Source organism: Dendrobium catenatum, unplaced genomic scaffold (assembly GCF_001605985.2).
Source record: "Dendrobium catenatum unplaced genomic scaffold, ASM160598v2 fragScaff_scaffold_1176, whole genome shotgun sequence".
In the NCBI taxonomy this organism is placed as follows: domain Eukaryota; kingdom Viridiplantae; phylum Streptophyta; class Magnoliopsida; order Asparagales; family Orchidaceae; genus Dendrobium; species Dendrobium catenatum.
In genome coordinates, this window is record NW_021319638.1 from 44,961 (window position 1) to 61,722 (window position 16,762).

Sequence of the window (16,762 nt, forward strand, 5' to 3'; positions counted from 1 at the left end):
GAGCAGTAAGCCCCAGCCCATCAACATCAAAAATACTATTATCATGTGTCAGATAAATTTTTTTTTTTTAGTAGATTTAGGCTTCGTTTGGAACAGCTTTTTTTCTACTTCTTAAAGCATTTTTTAATAAAAAAATTAAATTTTATACTAAAAAGCTGCTTTAAGAAGCAGCAAAAAAGCTGTCTCAAACAAAACTTAGATTGTAAACTTTGGCACAACATATATAAGCTTCATATTTAAAATTTATTGATAAAAAGTTAAGCTCTCAACCAACGAACTTTTATTTGGTCTGGTGAACGTACGTAGAGCTACGTTCGGCTGGCACTAAGATCGCAGGCACAAAACGAGAAATACCGAGCAAATACCGAGCAATACCAACAATAACGAGAAATATCATTATGTGAAGACAAAATACAGAACAATACCGAGCAATACCGAAAAATACTGAGTTTTTTTAGAAAAACTCGATATTTGTTGGGATTACTCGGTATTGCTCGGTATTACTCGGTATTGGTCTTCACAGAGCGGTATTACTCGTTATTACCAAACAATACCTAGCAATACCGACCAAATATCGAGCAAAAACCGAGTAACAATCCTCTGACAGAACGTAGAGCTACGTCCGGTCAAAGGACGTAATAAAAGTTTCTCAACCAATAGACTAAGATGAGCATTGAGCTGGATATGATAATAAAATTGGGATCTATGATACCTACATCTTTTGATATTATTGGCACAGCATAGATTACAATTCAACATTATTAAATCCAATTTGCAATTTAAATGAGAAAATAGAAAACTTTGTACTGACTAGGATTAAATAGCTGCTTGATTTTCCTCCAGTCCATCCAATGTATATAAAAAAAGGCATGCAATGCTATAATAAGTGAAAAAACATTATGTATTCAAAATTGCTGTAGTGCTGCAACTGTTTGGATGCTACGAATTTCCAAATTTAAGCAGCTTTGCCCTGAAAAAGAATACAGTGCAGGTATAGACCACTGTGACTGTAACCACATATAACCCAATGTAAACACTAACTGTTCCAGCACAAACATAGAGATACCTGCAACCATTAAAGTTTCTAATTTTTAGCAAGTTACAGGACTTCCATACAGGAAATATAGAAGAAGAATGTGAAAAAAGAAATCAAATAACATCAAACCAATAACTCTATAACCAAAGGTATCAAAAGACTACAAATCTAGAACTCATAAATTGCAGGTTCTGATTCCACTAAATAGAATCAATTAATACAGCTGATGGCCGGTAGAAATGCAAGTTCTTGAGCTCAAAGTTTCTTTATATCCTATTGTTAGCTTTCAATGTAAACATTTCATCATTCTGTAGCCTAGTATTGAGGTACAGTCTATAGGGTAGTGAGCTTAATATATGTAAATGATGCATTCTTAGAAAAAATAAATGCAAATTCAATCTTAGATATACCATTCTATGGATATATTATAGTAAAAGTTTAAAATAATCCTCCGACTATTGATAAATGTGCAATTTAGTCCAAGAGTTTCGCATTGTCCCATTTTAATCCCTCAACTATTAAAAATTGAGTCAATTTAATTCCAGAGCCTAAGATAAAAGTTAAAGTTAATTCCAAATTTAATTATATAGAGTATTTTAAGTATTACAAGTGAATATGATATTACATTGCTTACATTACTCAATTTTATCATTTAATAAATTATAGTATATAGTTAATCTGGTACATAATAAAAGGTGAATAAATAAAATACATTAATGAAAGCAATATAATCTCATATTCACTTGTAATACCTAAAATATCCTTCATATTTAATTTTGGAGTTAACTTTAACTCTTATTTTAGGCTCTTGGACTAAATTAGCTCAATTTCTAATAGTTGAGAGACTAAAATGGGGCAATGCGAAACTCTGAGATTAAATTGGATATTTATCAAAATCTAATCTTCAATTAGCAATTATATAGCTCACAAGCATAATTCTACAAAGGAAAAATTGCATTAGTTCTCAAAAGAGAAGTTACCAACTTACTTGGGAGAGAATACGCTCCAAACAAACAAATGGTTTCTCATAACCAACAATATAAGGGTGAATGTCGTCAAAACAGCAGAGTTAAGGACCAAGGGAAGCAAACAAGGAAAAGCAATCATTAGGTTGAGTAGCTGGCTTAGGTCGGGTCTCTCATGCAGGGAAAGAGAAACAATGTCCTTTGTAGAAATGCACACCAACATGCTTAGATACGATAAAATTGGAGATGAAAAGGTTATAATGAACATCAGTACGCTTGGAAATATTATTGAGTAGCTTGAGATGCCCTGGCCATGGTAGAGGATGCACAGTGATCAAAATCATAGCTTGAGATGAAAATCACTTTTAGAGAAAATAGCCACAAATTGACCGCCGCTTAAAATTGAAAATAAATTGAGGTCGCTTACTATGAAAGCTCCAGCAACATCGATAGTAGCTAAAGTATTGCTATTTCCCAGATAAAAATGGCCGGCCATTCCTAAGAAGTACACGGCAGCAACCTGTGGATGATGAAATAGAACAGGCTAAATATTACAGAACTGCAAACAGTAAATGCAACAAAAGCTAACTGTAAAAGCATGTCATCATGATCACATAGATATTACACAGATGATGAAAAAAGTTGGTCAGGTATAACAAATCTAAAGGCAACATTAAAACACTAAACTTACTAGTTTTGTATAAAAATTGTGAAAAACAGATGTAAACCATTGGATTCTTCTCACTGCATACATAATTTTTTCAGCAAAATGGCCAAAATTTAGCATATAGCCATTTCACAGCCACTGGGCCTTAATTCCTCAACATGATAATCATTACTTGTTTATTGCCAAAGGACATACTTAATGTTCTAAAGAGTGTCAAGCAAATTGATGTGAAACCAAACATGCAAGGATGATTAGATTAAGGAATTTGCACGCTTAATATTTAGAGCACAATAATTATATCTTTATATTGATTTTGAACGACAATATAAAACACAAAGTGCGGTGACATAAGCTTAGGCTAAATCACATGTGTAGGAGTTAAGACCGTAAAACAATCAATTAGTCTAACATTGCATACATGGAAAGTTTCAACAAGAAATCCCTAGACTAACAATGAGATTAATACTATTAAGGATCCCTCACACAACTCTATAATTTACTAGGCTTTAGTGGAGGAATAACACAAATCTTAGTTAATCAATTAAATTCCACAATTGAAAGTAACGAGGAAAATAAAGAGTGAGGGAAAGAGTTCACCGAAGGTAGCCGGCGACGGATGGATTGGTTGACGTCCCACGATCATCCACAATCCGGTTGGAAGGTGTTCCTCAATTGACGGTGTCAACGTGAAGATGATGCGTTCAATGTAGCTTTCCACGGAGTCGTCGACGTCCAAATTGAAATCGAAGAATGGAGATCGGAGAATAACGGTCTGGTCCAGAGAATCCTCTACGAACCCATGATCAACATCCAGGTTGGCCATGCATGATTGTCTAAGAGAGAAAGTAGAGAGTGAGAGGGGTAAGTGATTGGGTAGGTTCGGCCAAGCAAAGGGGAAGAAGAAAAAAGTGTTAAATCTGAAAATAATTTCATATCTAGTGAGTAATTAGAGAGTAATTTCCTTGAAATTTGAATTTGAAACGAGTGGGAATTAGGAGGGAAAGTGGGGATGAGATTGAATTAATTAGATCATTAATTTATGAGGCCTAATTAATTAGAGAGAGGGGGGAAGGGGCCGGCCAAGAAGAGAGGACAGAGAGAGGGGTTAGGCATGAAGGAGGTGGGCCCAAGCAATTAAGGGGATTGAATACTTAAATCTGAAATTAATTTCAGATTTAGGTTAATTGGGGGGTTTTCCTAAATTAAAGGAGGAGAATTTAAGAAGAGTTTTGAAACTCAAATATTTTGAATTTGAATTTAATTCTCATCCTAAATTAGTGGGGCTAAATTAAGAAAGCATTTATGGTGGATTCGAATTCAAAAGTTTGGAGAGAATTATGTGGCCGGCGACTATTGTGGGGGAGAAGAATGTGGCCAGCGGCTTTAGGTGGTGGAGCAAGGGGCCGGCAGGTGGAGGCTTCAAGCCGGCAACCAAGGGCTTGGGCTTGGGCTAGGTAACTTAGATTCACGAATTGAGCACTTTTCTAATATGGATTATGTCAATTTAGGAAAGAATTCAAAATCAGATTTTGAGTATTTTGAGTTGGATTTCCCTCCTAAATCTTCAAGCTCCACTTTTGGAAAGAGGTAAGACAATCAATTTTGGATCCATGGGAGGGGAAGGCCAGCTGTTAGGGTTTGGGGTTTGGGTGGCGTTTGGCTGAGGAAGGGGTGTGAGTTAAGTGGAAGGGTTCTTGTTGAGGTTGACTGATGGCTTGAGGACTTGAAGTGGCTAGCGGGTGTTTGGGGAAGAAAAACTGACCGGATGTAGGGGAAAGAAAGAGACGATAAGAAAATACCACGAGTACTAACCGCGAGTCCCGAAATCTACAGGTGATTGACGGGTGATGTGTGACCCTCTTTTAGGTTTTTTCCTCTCAAGAACTCACAAAGAGATCAAGAACAATAAAGCTGAAATTTTTATTCATATTCATTATTAACCCATAATACAAGAGAACTAGCCTATAAATAGGCCTCATGAAAAGAAAAGAAACAATGACTAAAATGCCCTTCGGGCTACAATGCCACATGACCACCCCTAGGGGTAAAATGAGAAAAACAGAAATATAAAATAAACTAGTACATAAAACATATAAAAAAAAAATAAACTTCAGATCGTAGCCGCTGATCTCTGATGTCCTCATCACAAATTAATTTTAAAAAAAAATCAATTTTACTACTACTCACCAGCCCAAGTCCTATTTCACTGTTATGTTGTAGATCCTAATATTTTACCCTATATATGTAAGCAAAATTAGGTTTCGTTTTCAACTTTTGTACTAAAAAACTGTTTTAAGAAGCAGTAAAAAAGCCGTTCCAAACCAAGCCTTAGTCATGAGAATCACCAGCCTAAGTCATGTCATTTGTAGGTCATTTCACTTTTAACCAGTATTTATGTTTTTTTTTATTCAGGTGATTTTTAAAATTTAGCCTTGACTGCCATAATTTTTTTTATGAAGTGTGGGTGGGGTGCACCGTCTTTAAGTTCGTATGAAAGGAAATAGGATTGCAATTTTCTATAATCAAATCATAATAAAATCTACAGTATAGCAACATAATGCAACCATCAATTGAGAGAACCTATATAAAATCTGTGTTTTTTATATTGATCTTCTTTTTTTTTTTCTTTTTAGGGAAATAATAATGTCGAAATTAGGTACTGCCAATTACCCGAAATAAAATCATATCATGGGGCAGACCAACCCAAGTTACCTTCAAAGGACTGAAGCTTTAACGGTATGAAAATGGGAAAAATAAAGGTTATTTTCCCATAAGCTATCATCAGCGTTGCAGAATCAAAGAAACATGAATTCCCAAAAAAAGGAAAGGTAACTCAAAGTGATAATGCACTTCCCTAAAGATTCTCGTATCTTTTCCAGTCAATATTGAATATGAATTAAGCAAATGCCCTCGTATGCATCACTTCTTCTGTTAAAGGTAAAACGCTTTAACTAACTGAAGTGGATAGCAGAAGCATGTCCAGCACAAATGCATCACAACATTTAACAACGAAGTCCAGCAATATTTTCTTAGTATATCATGTTGGAAATGCTATTGTAGTCAGTGGAAATCAAATGAAGGATACAAGAAATGAAGTAAACATCTTCTTTCAATGGCATTTAATGTCAATATACAATGTACTACAGTCAGAAGAAACTATTTGCATATTGAAATAATCGTTACTAAAGGATAATATATTAGGTTATTGATGGACTGGCCGATTTGAATGAGAGGGAATTAGAAAGTTTCCTAACCAAGAGGGAGCTGTATGAAGGTTCTTAATCAAAGGAAATTAATTAGAACATGTTTCCTAATGGAAGAGAGCATATTTGGGGCTGATTTAGTGGGGATTAATTAGAAAATATTTTTTAATTGAAGATGACTGATTTAGGAGCTACTTTGGAAGGGGATTAATTATGAAATATTTCTTAATTGAAAAGGGCAGATTTGGAGGCTGATTTGGAGGGGATTAATTAGGAAATGTTTTCTAATTAAAGAGAGTAGATTTTGGGGTTGATTTTAGGGTGGATTTGGGAGGAAAATAATTATGAAAATATGAGGGAATTGGGGGAGGGCTATTTGGGTATTTGTTTTTTATTGTTTGCTTTAAGTAAGTGATTTTCCTAGGGTTAGTGGTATGTGACGTTTGCTGAAATTAAATTGTTCCTAGGGTGTTTGGGCTCTAGCCGGTGGCTATAGATTTGAGAGAGCCGAATATTCCTCTCCAATTGAAGATCCACTTGCATCTTGTCTTTTATTTCATAAAACTTTCAATAAAAAAGAATTCCTGATTTTCTAGTCATTGGTTTTTTGAAATTGTAGAAAATAGATTTCAGTCAAAGCTTTTGCTAAATTTCTGCAAGCATTTCCTTTCAAATTACTATCATAGTAGTTTCCTGGGCTAAAATAGAAGTCTTCTTCTTTGATTTCTACTATGTTTTCTTCTTCGATCTTGTTTTTTGTTTTCGGAGGCCAAATTTGCATCTAAGTTGTTTTTTTGTTGTTAGAGACTAGATCTTGGTACCCATGGCTTAAAATCTAAAATTTTGGATCTCCAAACTCAATTTTTTTATTTCAAAAGTCAAACTTCAGCCGTCCATGAGAAGATCAATGTAAAATTTTCCATCTTGGAGAAAATGTTGAAGAAGTTGCTCGAGCGCCAACCCAAAAGAGAGGATGGGGAGGTGAAAATTTTGGAGGAAAAAGAGTACATGCCAACTTTGGAACAATTCCAAGGAAGAGAAAGGGGGGAGGAGAGGGATTTTTTTGTGGAGCTGTAGAGTTTGGAAGGAGAAGAAGAGGGGGAGAAGATACCATACATGGTTCAACATCTCCTACAGCAATATCGAGAGGTGTTCTAGCCAATTCAAGGGTTGCCTCCTCCGCGGGAACACGAGCATGCCATCATTTTGAAGGAAGGAGTTTCACATATCAGTGTTCGTCCATACCATTCTCCCCAAATCCAGAATGATGAGATTAAGAGATTGATCATAAAGATGTTGTAGGTAGGGATCATTCAGACCAATGACAGTCCATCTTTTAGTCTAGTGCTATTAGTCCAGTGCTTCAGCAACAGTTTCCTTGGTTCCACCTTGAGGACAAGTTGACACTTTGGGAGGGGGTATTGACGGATGGCCAATTTCGTTGAGAGGGAATTAGAAAGTTTTCTAGTCATAAGGGAGTTGTTTAGGAAGGTTCTTAATCAAAAGAGATTAATTACAAGTGTTTCCTAATTGAAGAGAGCATATTTGGGGGCTGATTTAGAGGGGATTAATTAGAAAATATTTCCTAATTGAAGATGGCTGATTTGGAGGGAATTCATTAGGAAATATTTCTTAATGGAAAAGGGCAAATTTGGTGGTTGATTTGGAGGGGATTAATTAGGAGATGTTTCCTAATTGAAGAGGGTAGATTTGGGGGCTAATTTGAGGGCTGATTTGGGAGGAAAATAATTAAAAAATAGGAGGAAATTAAGGGAGAGCTATTTGGGTATTTATTGTTTATTGTTTGCTTTAAGTAAGTGATTTTCCTAAGGTTAGGGGTATGTGATGTTTGCTGAAATTAAATTGTTCTTAGGATATTTGAGCTCTAGCTGGTGGATAGAGATCTGGGAGAGTCGGGTCTTCCTCTCCAATTGAATATCCACTTGCATCTTATCTTTTCTTTCATCAAACTTTCAATAAAAAAGTATTCGTGTGTGTTCAATTCCTGGTTTTCTAATCGTTGGCTTTTTGAAATTGCTGAAATCAAATTTCAACCAAAGCTTTTCCTAATTTTTGCAAGTACTTCCTATCAAATTGGTATCAGAGAAGTTTCCTAGGCTAAAATAGAAGTCTTCCTCGTTGATTTCTATCGCGTTTTCCTCTTTGATCTTTTTTTTTTATGTTTGGAGGCCAAATTTGCATCTAAGTTGTTGTTTTTTGCTGTTAGAGCCTAGATCTTGGTACCCATGGCAAGAAGAAAGGTATAAGTGTTGGAGGGAGAAATCAAACAATTGAAATCTAAAATTTTGGATCTTCAAACTCAATTTTTAGAATTCAAAAGTCAAATTTCAGCCTTCTATGAGAAGATCGATAAAAAAATTTTCCGTCCTTGTGACGATGTTGAAGAAGTTGCTCAAGGGCCGACCCAAGAGAGCGGATGGGGAGGTAGAAATTTTGGAGGAAGAAGAGGAGATGCCACCTTTTGAGCCACTTCCAAGGAGGGGAAAGGGGGAAGGAGTGGGATTTTTGGTGGAACTGCAGAGTTTGGAAGGATGAGAAGATACCAAACATGGTTCAACCACTCCTACAGCAATATCAAGAGGTGTTTCAACCAGTTCAGGGGGTTTCTAGCCCCGCGGGAACAAAAGCATGCTATCATTTTGAAGGAAGAGGTTTCATATATCAGTGTTTGTCCGTACCGTTCTCCCCAACTCCAGAAGGATAAGATCGAGAGATTGATTAAAGAGATGTTGGAGGCAGGGATCATTTAAACCAGTGATAGTTTATTCTTTAGTCAAGTGTTATTAGTCAAAAGCTTCAGCAACATTTTCCTTCATTTTACCTTGAGGACAAGGTGGCACTTTGGGAGGGGAATATTGATGGGCCAGCCAATTTAATTGGGAGGGAATTAAAAAGTTTTTCAATCAAGAGGGAGCTGTTTAGGAAGGTTCTTAATCAAAGGGGATTAATTAGGAGATGTTTCCTCATTGAAGAGAAGATATTGAGGGCTGATTTAGAGGGGATTAATTATGAAACATTTTCTAATTAAAGAGGGCTACTTTGGGAGCTGATTTAGAGGTGATTAATTAGGAAATATTTCTTAATTAAAGAGGGCATATTTGGGGGCTTATTTGGGTGCAAATTTGGAGGGGATTAATTAGGAAATATTTCCTAATTGAAGAGGATAAATTTGGGAGCTGATTTGAGGGCTGATTTGGGAGGAAATAATTAGGAAATATGAGGGAATTGGGGGAGGGCTGTTTGGGTATTTGTTGTTTATAGTTTGCTTTAATTAGGTGATTTTCCAATTGGGATAGCCAGATCTTCCTCTCCAATTGAAGATCCACTTGTACCTTGTCTTTTCTTTCATAAAACTTTCAATAAAAAAGTATTCTTGTGGACTCTACTCCTGATTTTCTTATCATTGGTTTTCTAAAATTGTTGAAATAAAATTTCAGCCAAAACTTTTTTTAAATTTCTGCAAGCACTTCCTATCAGTTACATTAGCCAATTTTTAGTTTGATTCGGCTTGCATGGCAGAAAAAGTCAACATAAAGTGAGGGAGAGAGAAAGGGAAGGAGAGAGAAATCTAACCCAACCTCAACCAATTGCCGGTGATGTCCGCTAGCTGAAAAATAAATTATGCAGGCCATTGTTTGCACAAAAATCAGCAACATAGGGATAGCATTAACTGGCTGTTGCAGAAGAAGCTGTAAAATACACCAGGATGAGGCATAGATTACTCCAACCACGTAAAGTGAGTCTTGTATTCCCATTAAAACACCATCAGTTTTCACAGCACTGGAATGAGAATCTGAGTGTTCTTGAAAATTAAGAGGTAATATCCAAGGTGAAAGTATGAATGTTCCAAACACTAAAATACCAAAATTGAAATAAAATATCTGAGCAATTGAAGTGGAACGATTTACTGGCTGATTCTCAATGATATGCAGTAGAACTAGAAATCCCAACACTACAATGCCAAAAGAAGCTATAAGAACATATCTAGTCCTTGATTTTAGTAAACTAAGGGCAAACAAGCTTAGCATCATGACCAAGAGTAAAGATGTTATCTCAAAGGCCTTCATGCAGGAAGAACTGGTTTGCTCAAGCCACTTTGATATATCAGGAAGATGCGCCCAGTTTACACCTCCTTGGTGCCAACCCCGCAGAATCCTTCCACAGATCAGAACAATCAGTAAAGAATATATCCGGAAATAAGTGTGCAATGGTTTCATCAAAATCACACGGGCGGTATATTTGGCAACACTAGTATGAGTTATCTGCGACTGATGCAAATCAAGCTTTCCGTCTTTCTTCATTTCAACTGAAACCGTCTGTTGCTCCTTGAGAAAAGATAGCATGGTCATGTAGAAAAGGATCAAACACATAGTAGATGACAAGAAGTGCCATGTGTATTGCTCTTCCTCCACCATGGAGCTTGCACCAAGACTGAAAATATGAAGAAATGTTCCAACGGAAACGAAAGTCTCATCCAAATGCCAGACGCAGCTACAGTTTTTCAAGGCTGAACCAAATTTTCTTTCGGTACCATGGTCTTTGAATTGGAGTAACAGAAGGTAAAACAATAAAACAGATGACAACAGCAAAAGGACAACGCCAGACAAAATCAACTTGATAGGTTTCTGCACAAATTTAAGCCCAATTCATTTCATTCTAATATAGGTCAGAATAAGAGCATAAAAAGTTTATAGAATCGTAGAAAACTCAGAAAAAGTAGACACAGAAAATTACATCAGTTGCTCTATGTGACAACCACTCGCTCCCATATCTTAAAAAATCATAATATGATGCAACAGCATTATACGAGTTGGTGCTATTCTCTGATCTGCAAGCAAAAAAAGGAATTCTAAGATACCAAAAAGGCCGATTACAATGAAAATTTATTCATGATTATTGAAAGAGAGATGTCTTGTCATACCTCCCACTGGAGTCACGCTCACTAAGTTTCCAAAGAGTATGAGCAGCCATAGCTTTTGAGTACAAATGATGCAACTTCTCTTCGATATTATCAAAGTATTCATTAGATTGCACAACTTGGCCACCACTAGCACCTTCTCTCAGATCTCGGCAAAGTAAATGAGGCAAATGCACTTGCAGCAATCGTAGCAATTGCCAGGAATTCAGTTCTAAGGCCCGCAATTTATGCTCGTCTGTAATAAGAAAATCAACTGATGTAACATCATGTAGTTTAATATAATTAGAAAAAAAATCAACAAAAGGTATAAAATCAAAAAAGAGGAATTCAATTAACCAGTACTGATTAAGGTCCATTTGGAGTGGCCGCAACTTTTTATAAAAGTAGTCATAAAATTATGGAGAAAGCAAATTTTTTTTAAAGCTGACGTAGCCATCATAAATATTTTCTTTCTTGACAAAGTCAAATAACAGCTATCTGAATTCTGAAAGCTACCACACTACCAAACCTGGTTATAGAAAGTAACTTCCTGCCACAATTTTTTTCCGAAAAACAATAAGAAAATAATAACCAAACGAAGATGTGACAGCAGTCTCACAAACATAGAGGTGAGAAAGCTGCCTCAAATAGACTCTAGATCTCTACATTGGTATCTTTTTTCTATATGTTGTCTCCTAAAGAGTGTAATAAATTCTGATTCAACCATACTGAGGTCATTTATGACATTACTTCCTCTATTTTCAAATATGCTACACAGGCTCATTATACTCAACGGAAAAAAAAAGAGCTTTTTCAAGAGAATATGTTCAGTTATTGCTACAGCTGAACAGTTGAAAAATTATGACTCATCATTAATGAAACTAAAACATATAGTTGATGCTTTTAAATAATCATATATTTATTAACAATATTCAAGCGTTGGTCTTTTTGTCCAGTACTTGCATGAGGATTATGAACCATTACTTCTGACCTTTTCTTCGAAATTTTCTTATTGTTTATTTGGTGATATTTTAATTTACAGAAAGATTGAAGATGATCTTTTTTTTTTTCAAGATGATCATTTGATGCATCATAAGAGAGCATTTGGGGTTTTGCAATTAGGAAAAGAAGATAAGTTTTATTATGCTTCCTTTGTGATTTTTTAATATTTTATGTATCTGTAGATGAATTGTTTATTATTTTGATAAGACCAAAGTGATTAATGATTTTCCAAAATCTACTAATATGCATTATATTCAGGGTTTTTACAGTTTGACTACTTTTCCTAGACGATTACAAAAGGGTTTAGTATCATCCTAGTTCCATTTACTAATTATTTGAAGAAGGTGATATTTAGATGGACTAAATGCACTTCTTATATTTTTATTGAGATCAAAGAAAACTTGCAAATGCACATAAGCTTAAGTTGTCTGATTTTAATTAGGTGTTTGATGCTTGTTGTGATGCATTCGATATTGAAATTGGAGTTGTGCTAAGTCAGGTAAGTTAGCCCTTATTAAATTAGGAATGACGTGTGAATGCATACTTTAGTGAGAAACTAAAGGAAGATATTATCATAGAGATGTACTGATTATAAAGTTAATGATTACAAAATGTCTTGACAATGTTTCTAATTCTCTTATTTGAGAATATTCCTACAATTAATTATTTCTCATTTTATCATTTATATTTTCCTATATATAGGCACCGATTTTATTATGAGATAACCAAACCTTTTTTTTCCATCAAATATGATATCAACAAAGGGTTCCTATTTATTACAAGCTGGTCTCCACCACCCCACTCCTCACCAACAAACCCTCTCGCTCGAATCCCCTGCCACACACCACATCAGCTCCCAACACCTCTCCAATACCAATATATATGCTACGATCACATATGCTCGCACTTATGAAGCCCCTACGCGTCCCGCTTCTGCTCCATATTTCTTTTCAAATTATATTTCTCTAGAACTTTACATAAGGTCCAATGATTAATCACGTTCATTTAAAACATTGACTAAAAAAAATCAATCTAAACTATGAATCTGATTGCTACAGTTTTGGACATGGGCGGAGGGAAGGGGGGGCAAGGGGGGGCACGTGCCCCTTCTAAAAAAAAAAATAGCTTAGAACCACCTTTTACTGGACATGCAATGCTTTACTGGACGTGCAATGCTTCAGCCGTAAAAAAATGATCATCTAATAATAATTATTAAATATTAAATTATCATCCAATTATTGAATTATTTTTGCACTGCTAATGATCTAATTAATTATTGTGAATGATTTTGTTTTTCCTAGCTCTATTTGCATAATGAAAATGTTGCGGCCGCCGCGCACTCATGACAGCGCACCCAACCAAATATATATTGTGTATTATTGATTTAGCTAAAGATAAAACTGAAAGCCTAAATGGACTTAAAGTTGATTGTTTTAGTGGCTTAAAAGAGCAACAAATTCGTCAACGAGAAAACCTGCTATAATTTTTGTAATTTTTCCTTTTAAAGTTATTTATTAATCCATAGAAGCCACCAACATTATTTTTTGGACACATGAAAAGCATCAATAGTTTGTTTTCCCTTTTACTCCTCTCTCGCGATTCACGAGTCACGATCTCGAGCACGGCTTTCGTTAGGGCACCCCCTGAACAAAATTTCTGGCTCCGCCACTGGACTTTTGGATGTGGTTCTTAAATTAATGAATCTAGATACTATGCAAGCCTAAAACCTTAGAGCAATCTATCATATATTTTCTTATATATTTTTATCAAATTAGATGAGCTTTTTTAAAAAAAAAATTAACTTTCTTTAATTGCGCGTGTAATGTCGCATTCAAACAGGGATAGACATAGCTTTCATGCCATTTACTAAAATCAACACAGTGAATACATTTTAAGGATGTTTGAGGTTGTGGGATTAGTGAAGAAAGTTGGGAGAAGAAAAAATTTTGTGAGTTCTTGTAATCTTTTATTCTCTAGAAAGAGTTTCTTTTTTGTGATCAAAAATTTGGGTCCCTCCCCAAATTTTTGATTGCATCAATATTGAACCAATATAAGAAGGTAAACTATATATATGTTTCTCACCTACCAAAAAATTTAATGTGCTCTAAATATCAAATAAACGTGCATTTAATTTGAACCTTATTGAAAGACTAAACAAAATGGAGACGCAAACTATTAACATAACATTGGAACCATTCATCTAGTATTTTTTTTCTGTACGAAGAAATGATATCTAAATTCATAAAAAAAACATATTCTCTAGTTTTAATGATCTTGAAAAGTTTGGCTGGTCTGACTCTTGTTTTTAAAAGCCTAACCTTGCACTTTGAACGGAAGGAGAAATTAATATGATAAAAGAAAACCTGTAAAAGAATTAAAAGCTTCTATGAGCAATACTCCAACATTGTTCTTTGGAATTGGAACACCAAATAGAAGGGCCAAAGTCGGCGCAACATCCACCTGACCAAGATCGATAAAGTTCATACATAAGAAATTAGTTGTCACATTACAATTATGCCTTTGGTCACTTTTGTTGAAAGATGCAGTAGAATGATGAAAAGTTTCTGGACCTCTAAACCAGATGCACGTCCTAAAAAAATAACAGGCACTAATCCCAGCACATAAAATAAAACCATAAACCAAGCAAATCCAAATTCAATTGGCTAAGTTTTGATCAATTTTTCAGCAGTTGATTTCCTTTTTCTTTTACTTACTAATAGTTGTCGCTATAAACAACCGATGAAAAGACTTGACTGATTTATTTAGATACAAAAGCATATGTGATGTGCATAGGATGGCCGCATTTAGTTTGCTGTCATTGATGAATATAGCATAAGCGTGAAGTTTTCTATCGACTTTTCTTTAGTTATGTAAGTTTAATTGTTCATGTGTCATTCTTCATTTTGGTGTAGGTAGATATTGACTTTATAAGATTAAGGATTTTTTTTTATTTGTGATAAGGCCTAACAATAATAAATAGTGCCTACAGTCGTGTAAAAGTTGTTGATAAATGAAATATCTAGAATCATGGTTCAATGAGATTTAATCTCCATACGACTACTTGAGGATTCACACATCCTTTTATAAGAATTCAACAAGCCACAACAACAACATCAAGCCTTTATCCCACTACGTGGGGTCGGCTACATGAATCCTTTTTCTCCATTGTGTCCTATTAAAGGTCAAATTCTCGTTTAAATCTAATAAAGAAAGGTCATTCCTAATATTTTCTAACCAAGTCTTTTTAGGACTGCCTTTACCTTTCTTAACATAAGTCAAATCTAATACCTCTACTCTCCTAATCGGGTCATTGGAAGGCCGCCATTTTATGTGACCAAACCATCTAAGGCGACTCTCTCTAATCTTATCTTCTACTGGAGCTACTCCAACCTTTTCACGTATATGCTCAAAATTATGTGTTTCTATGTGAAAAAAAAAAGGATTTAGTTGGTCCTAACTTTTATTCTGCTTGTTTGGTGTGTTCGTTGTAGTATCATATGCTAATATTAATAATATCAGCATTTCTAATGCTTGAAACCTTCTTTCCCAATTCCCTACCCATGTTCAACAAGCTATCAAAGCTATTTCTATTAAGGAATCTTCGGTCGTTCCTCTGATTTGGCTTGATTCTGAGCAACCCAAGTCTAAAGAATTTTTGTGTAATTTTTTCCTAGATTGGCAGCAAGTTTCTTGCTATAAATTTTGGTAGCATAGACATTATGCACTTAGCTATTCATCTTATACCTGGTTGGCTTTGGCTGGAGAACTAAAAATTGTTAATAATCTCTTTCAGAGAAATATTCAAGTTCTACCTCTTCGCAATTTTTGTAATTACATGTGACTACTTTAAAACTTTATCTAATCTGATTCCTGGGATGAGCTTCAGAGAGATTATTCTGTGCGGACACCGGACGGGAGAACCGTCCAGTACCGCTTGGTACAGAGAGCGGTACCGGGTGTATCGAAGCTCGGTACTGCTTGGTACCGTGTTTGATACTGAGCGCGGTACACTTTTGAAGTGACATGACACATATTTATTTACCTTTGGATGACATCCGGACTCCGCAGAGAATAATTTGCCCCTTTCTCATGAGATCAAATTTACTAAAAGTATTTGAGTACATTTCTGGCATAGAGCATCTTCACAGTCCAAAAATAGTTTTATTATTTAGTCATTTCTCGTCTCTATATCACATCTAGAGAGAGAGAGAAATGCAAGGAGGTTTGGTACAAATTTTGACAGCATCACTACTGTTTGCTTTAAAATTAAAAAAGTTATTCGACATCAGCTTGCTGGGTGGAAACATGTGGAACTTGTGAGCTCTCTTATTGCCTGACTGTGACTATTTTTGTTGCTTCTCTCTTCTCAATTTTCATTTATGTTAGTTGGGCTCTTATGATGGGCTTTGGTGGCTGTTTTGCCGGTGGTTGGCAAGCATTTTTGACTTGTCCTGGTTTCGTTTGGATTTAGGCTGCACTGCTCATCTTTCAAAGTTTTGGTTAATCTGATGTCAACGGGACTTGGACTTTTCTTGTCTTTTGGTTTAACTAACATTCCCTGTTGGCATGAGAGGACGGTGAGGCATGGTATACATCTATTTTGCTGCCTCTTGGATGATCTTCGCGGCAACCATTATCTGCTTTTTGGCAACCTGGGGAATATCTCTACTACTTCATATTCTTATGTTGACTTATGCTTCTTTGGGACTGTTTTTTTTACTGTAAAAATTTTAATTTTATAGTAAAAATTGTTTTAAGAAGTAGTAAGAAAGCCGTCCCAAACGAAGCCTTAGATATTGTTTTTCCCATACTCAATCCTGAGTCCTATCTCTAATATTTGACTCATGCTTTTTCATAAGTTTTATCTCAATAGGTCATACTTGAGCTCTGCTGCTCGGTTTTATTGGTTGAAGGTGTCTATAAGTTTGTTTTCTTACTTTGGAAGATCTTTACTATTAGTAAATCTCCCCC

General features: G+C 35.4%; 1 protein-coding gene across 4 annotated transcripts in view; it reads right to left on the reverse strand.

The window, feature by feature from the left end:
* Positions 1-685: 685 nt before the first annotated feature.
* LOC110095905 (GPI ethanolamine phosphate transferase 2-like) overlaps positions 686-16,762 on the reverse strand; it is a gene marked incomplete at its 5' end in the record, with an annotated part of 20,157 nt that continues 4,080 nt past the window's right edge. The window contains 7 exon segments of one of the 4 annotated variants that reach the window (XM_020821611.2): positions 686-1,066; positions 2,025-2,308; positions 2,429-2,521; positions 9,471-10,517; positions 10,627-10,720; positions 10,814-11,045; positions 14,155-14,251. In XM_020821611.2, coding sequence (XP_020677270.2) covers positions 940-1,066; positions 2,025-2,308; positions 2,429-2,521; positions 9,471-10,517; positions 10,627-10,720; positions 10,814-11,045; positions 14,155-14,251 — 1,974 coding nt within the window. 4 annotated transcript variants of the gene reach the window in all.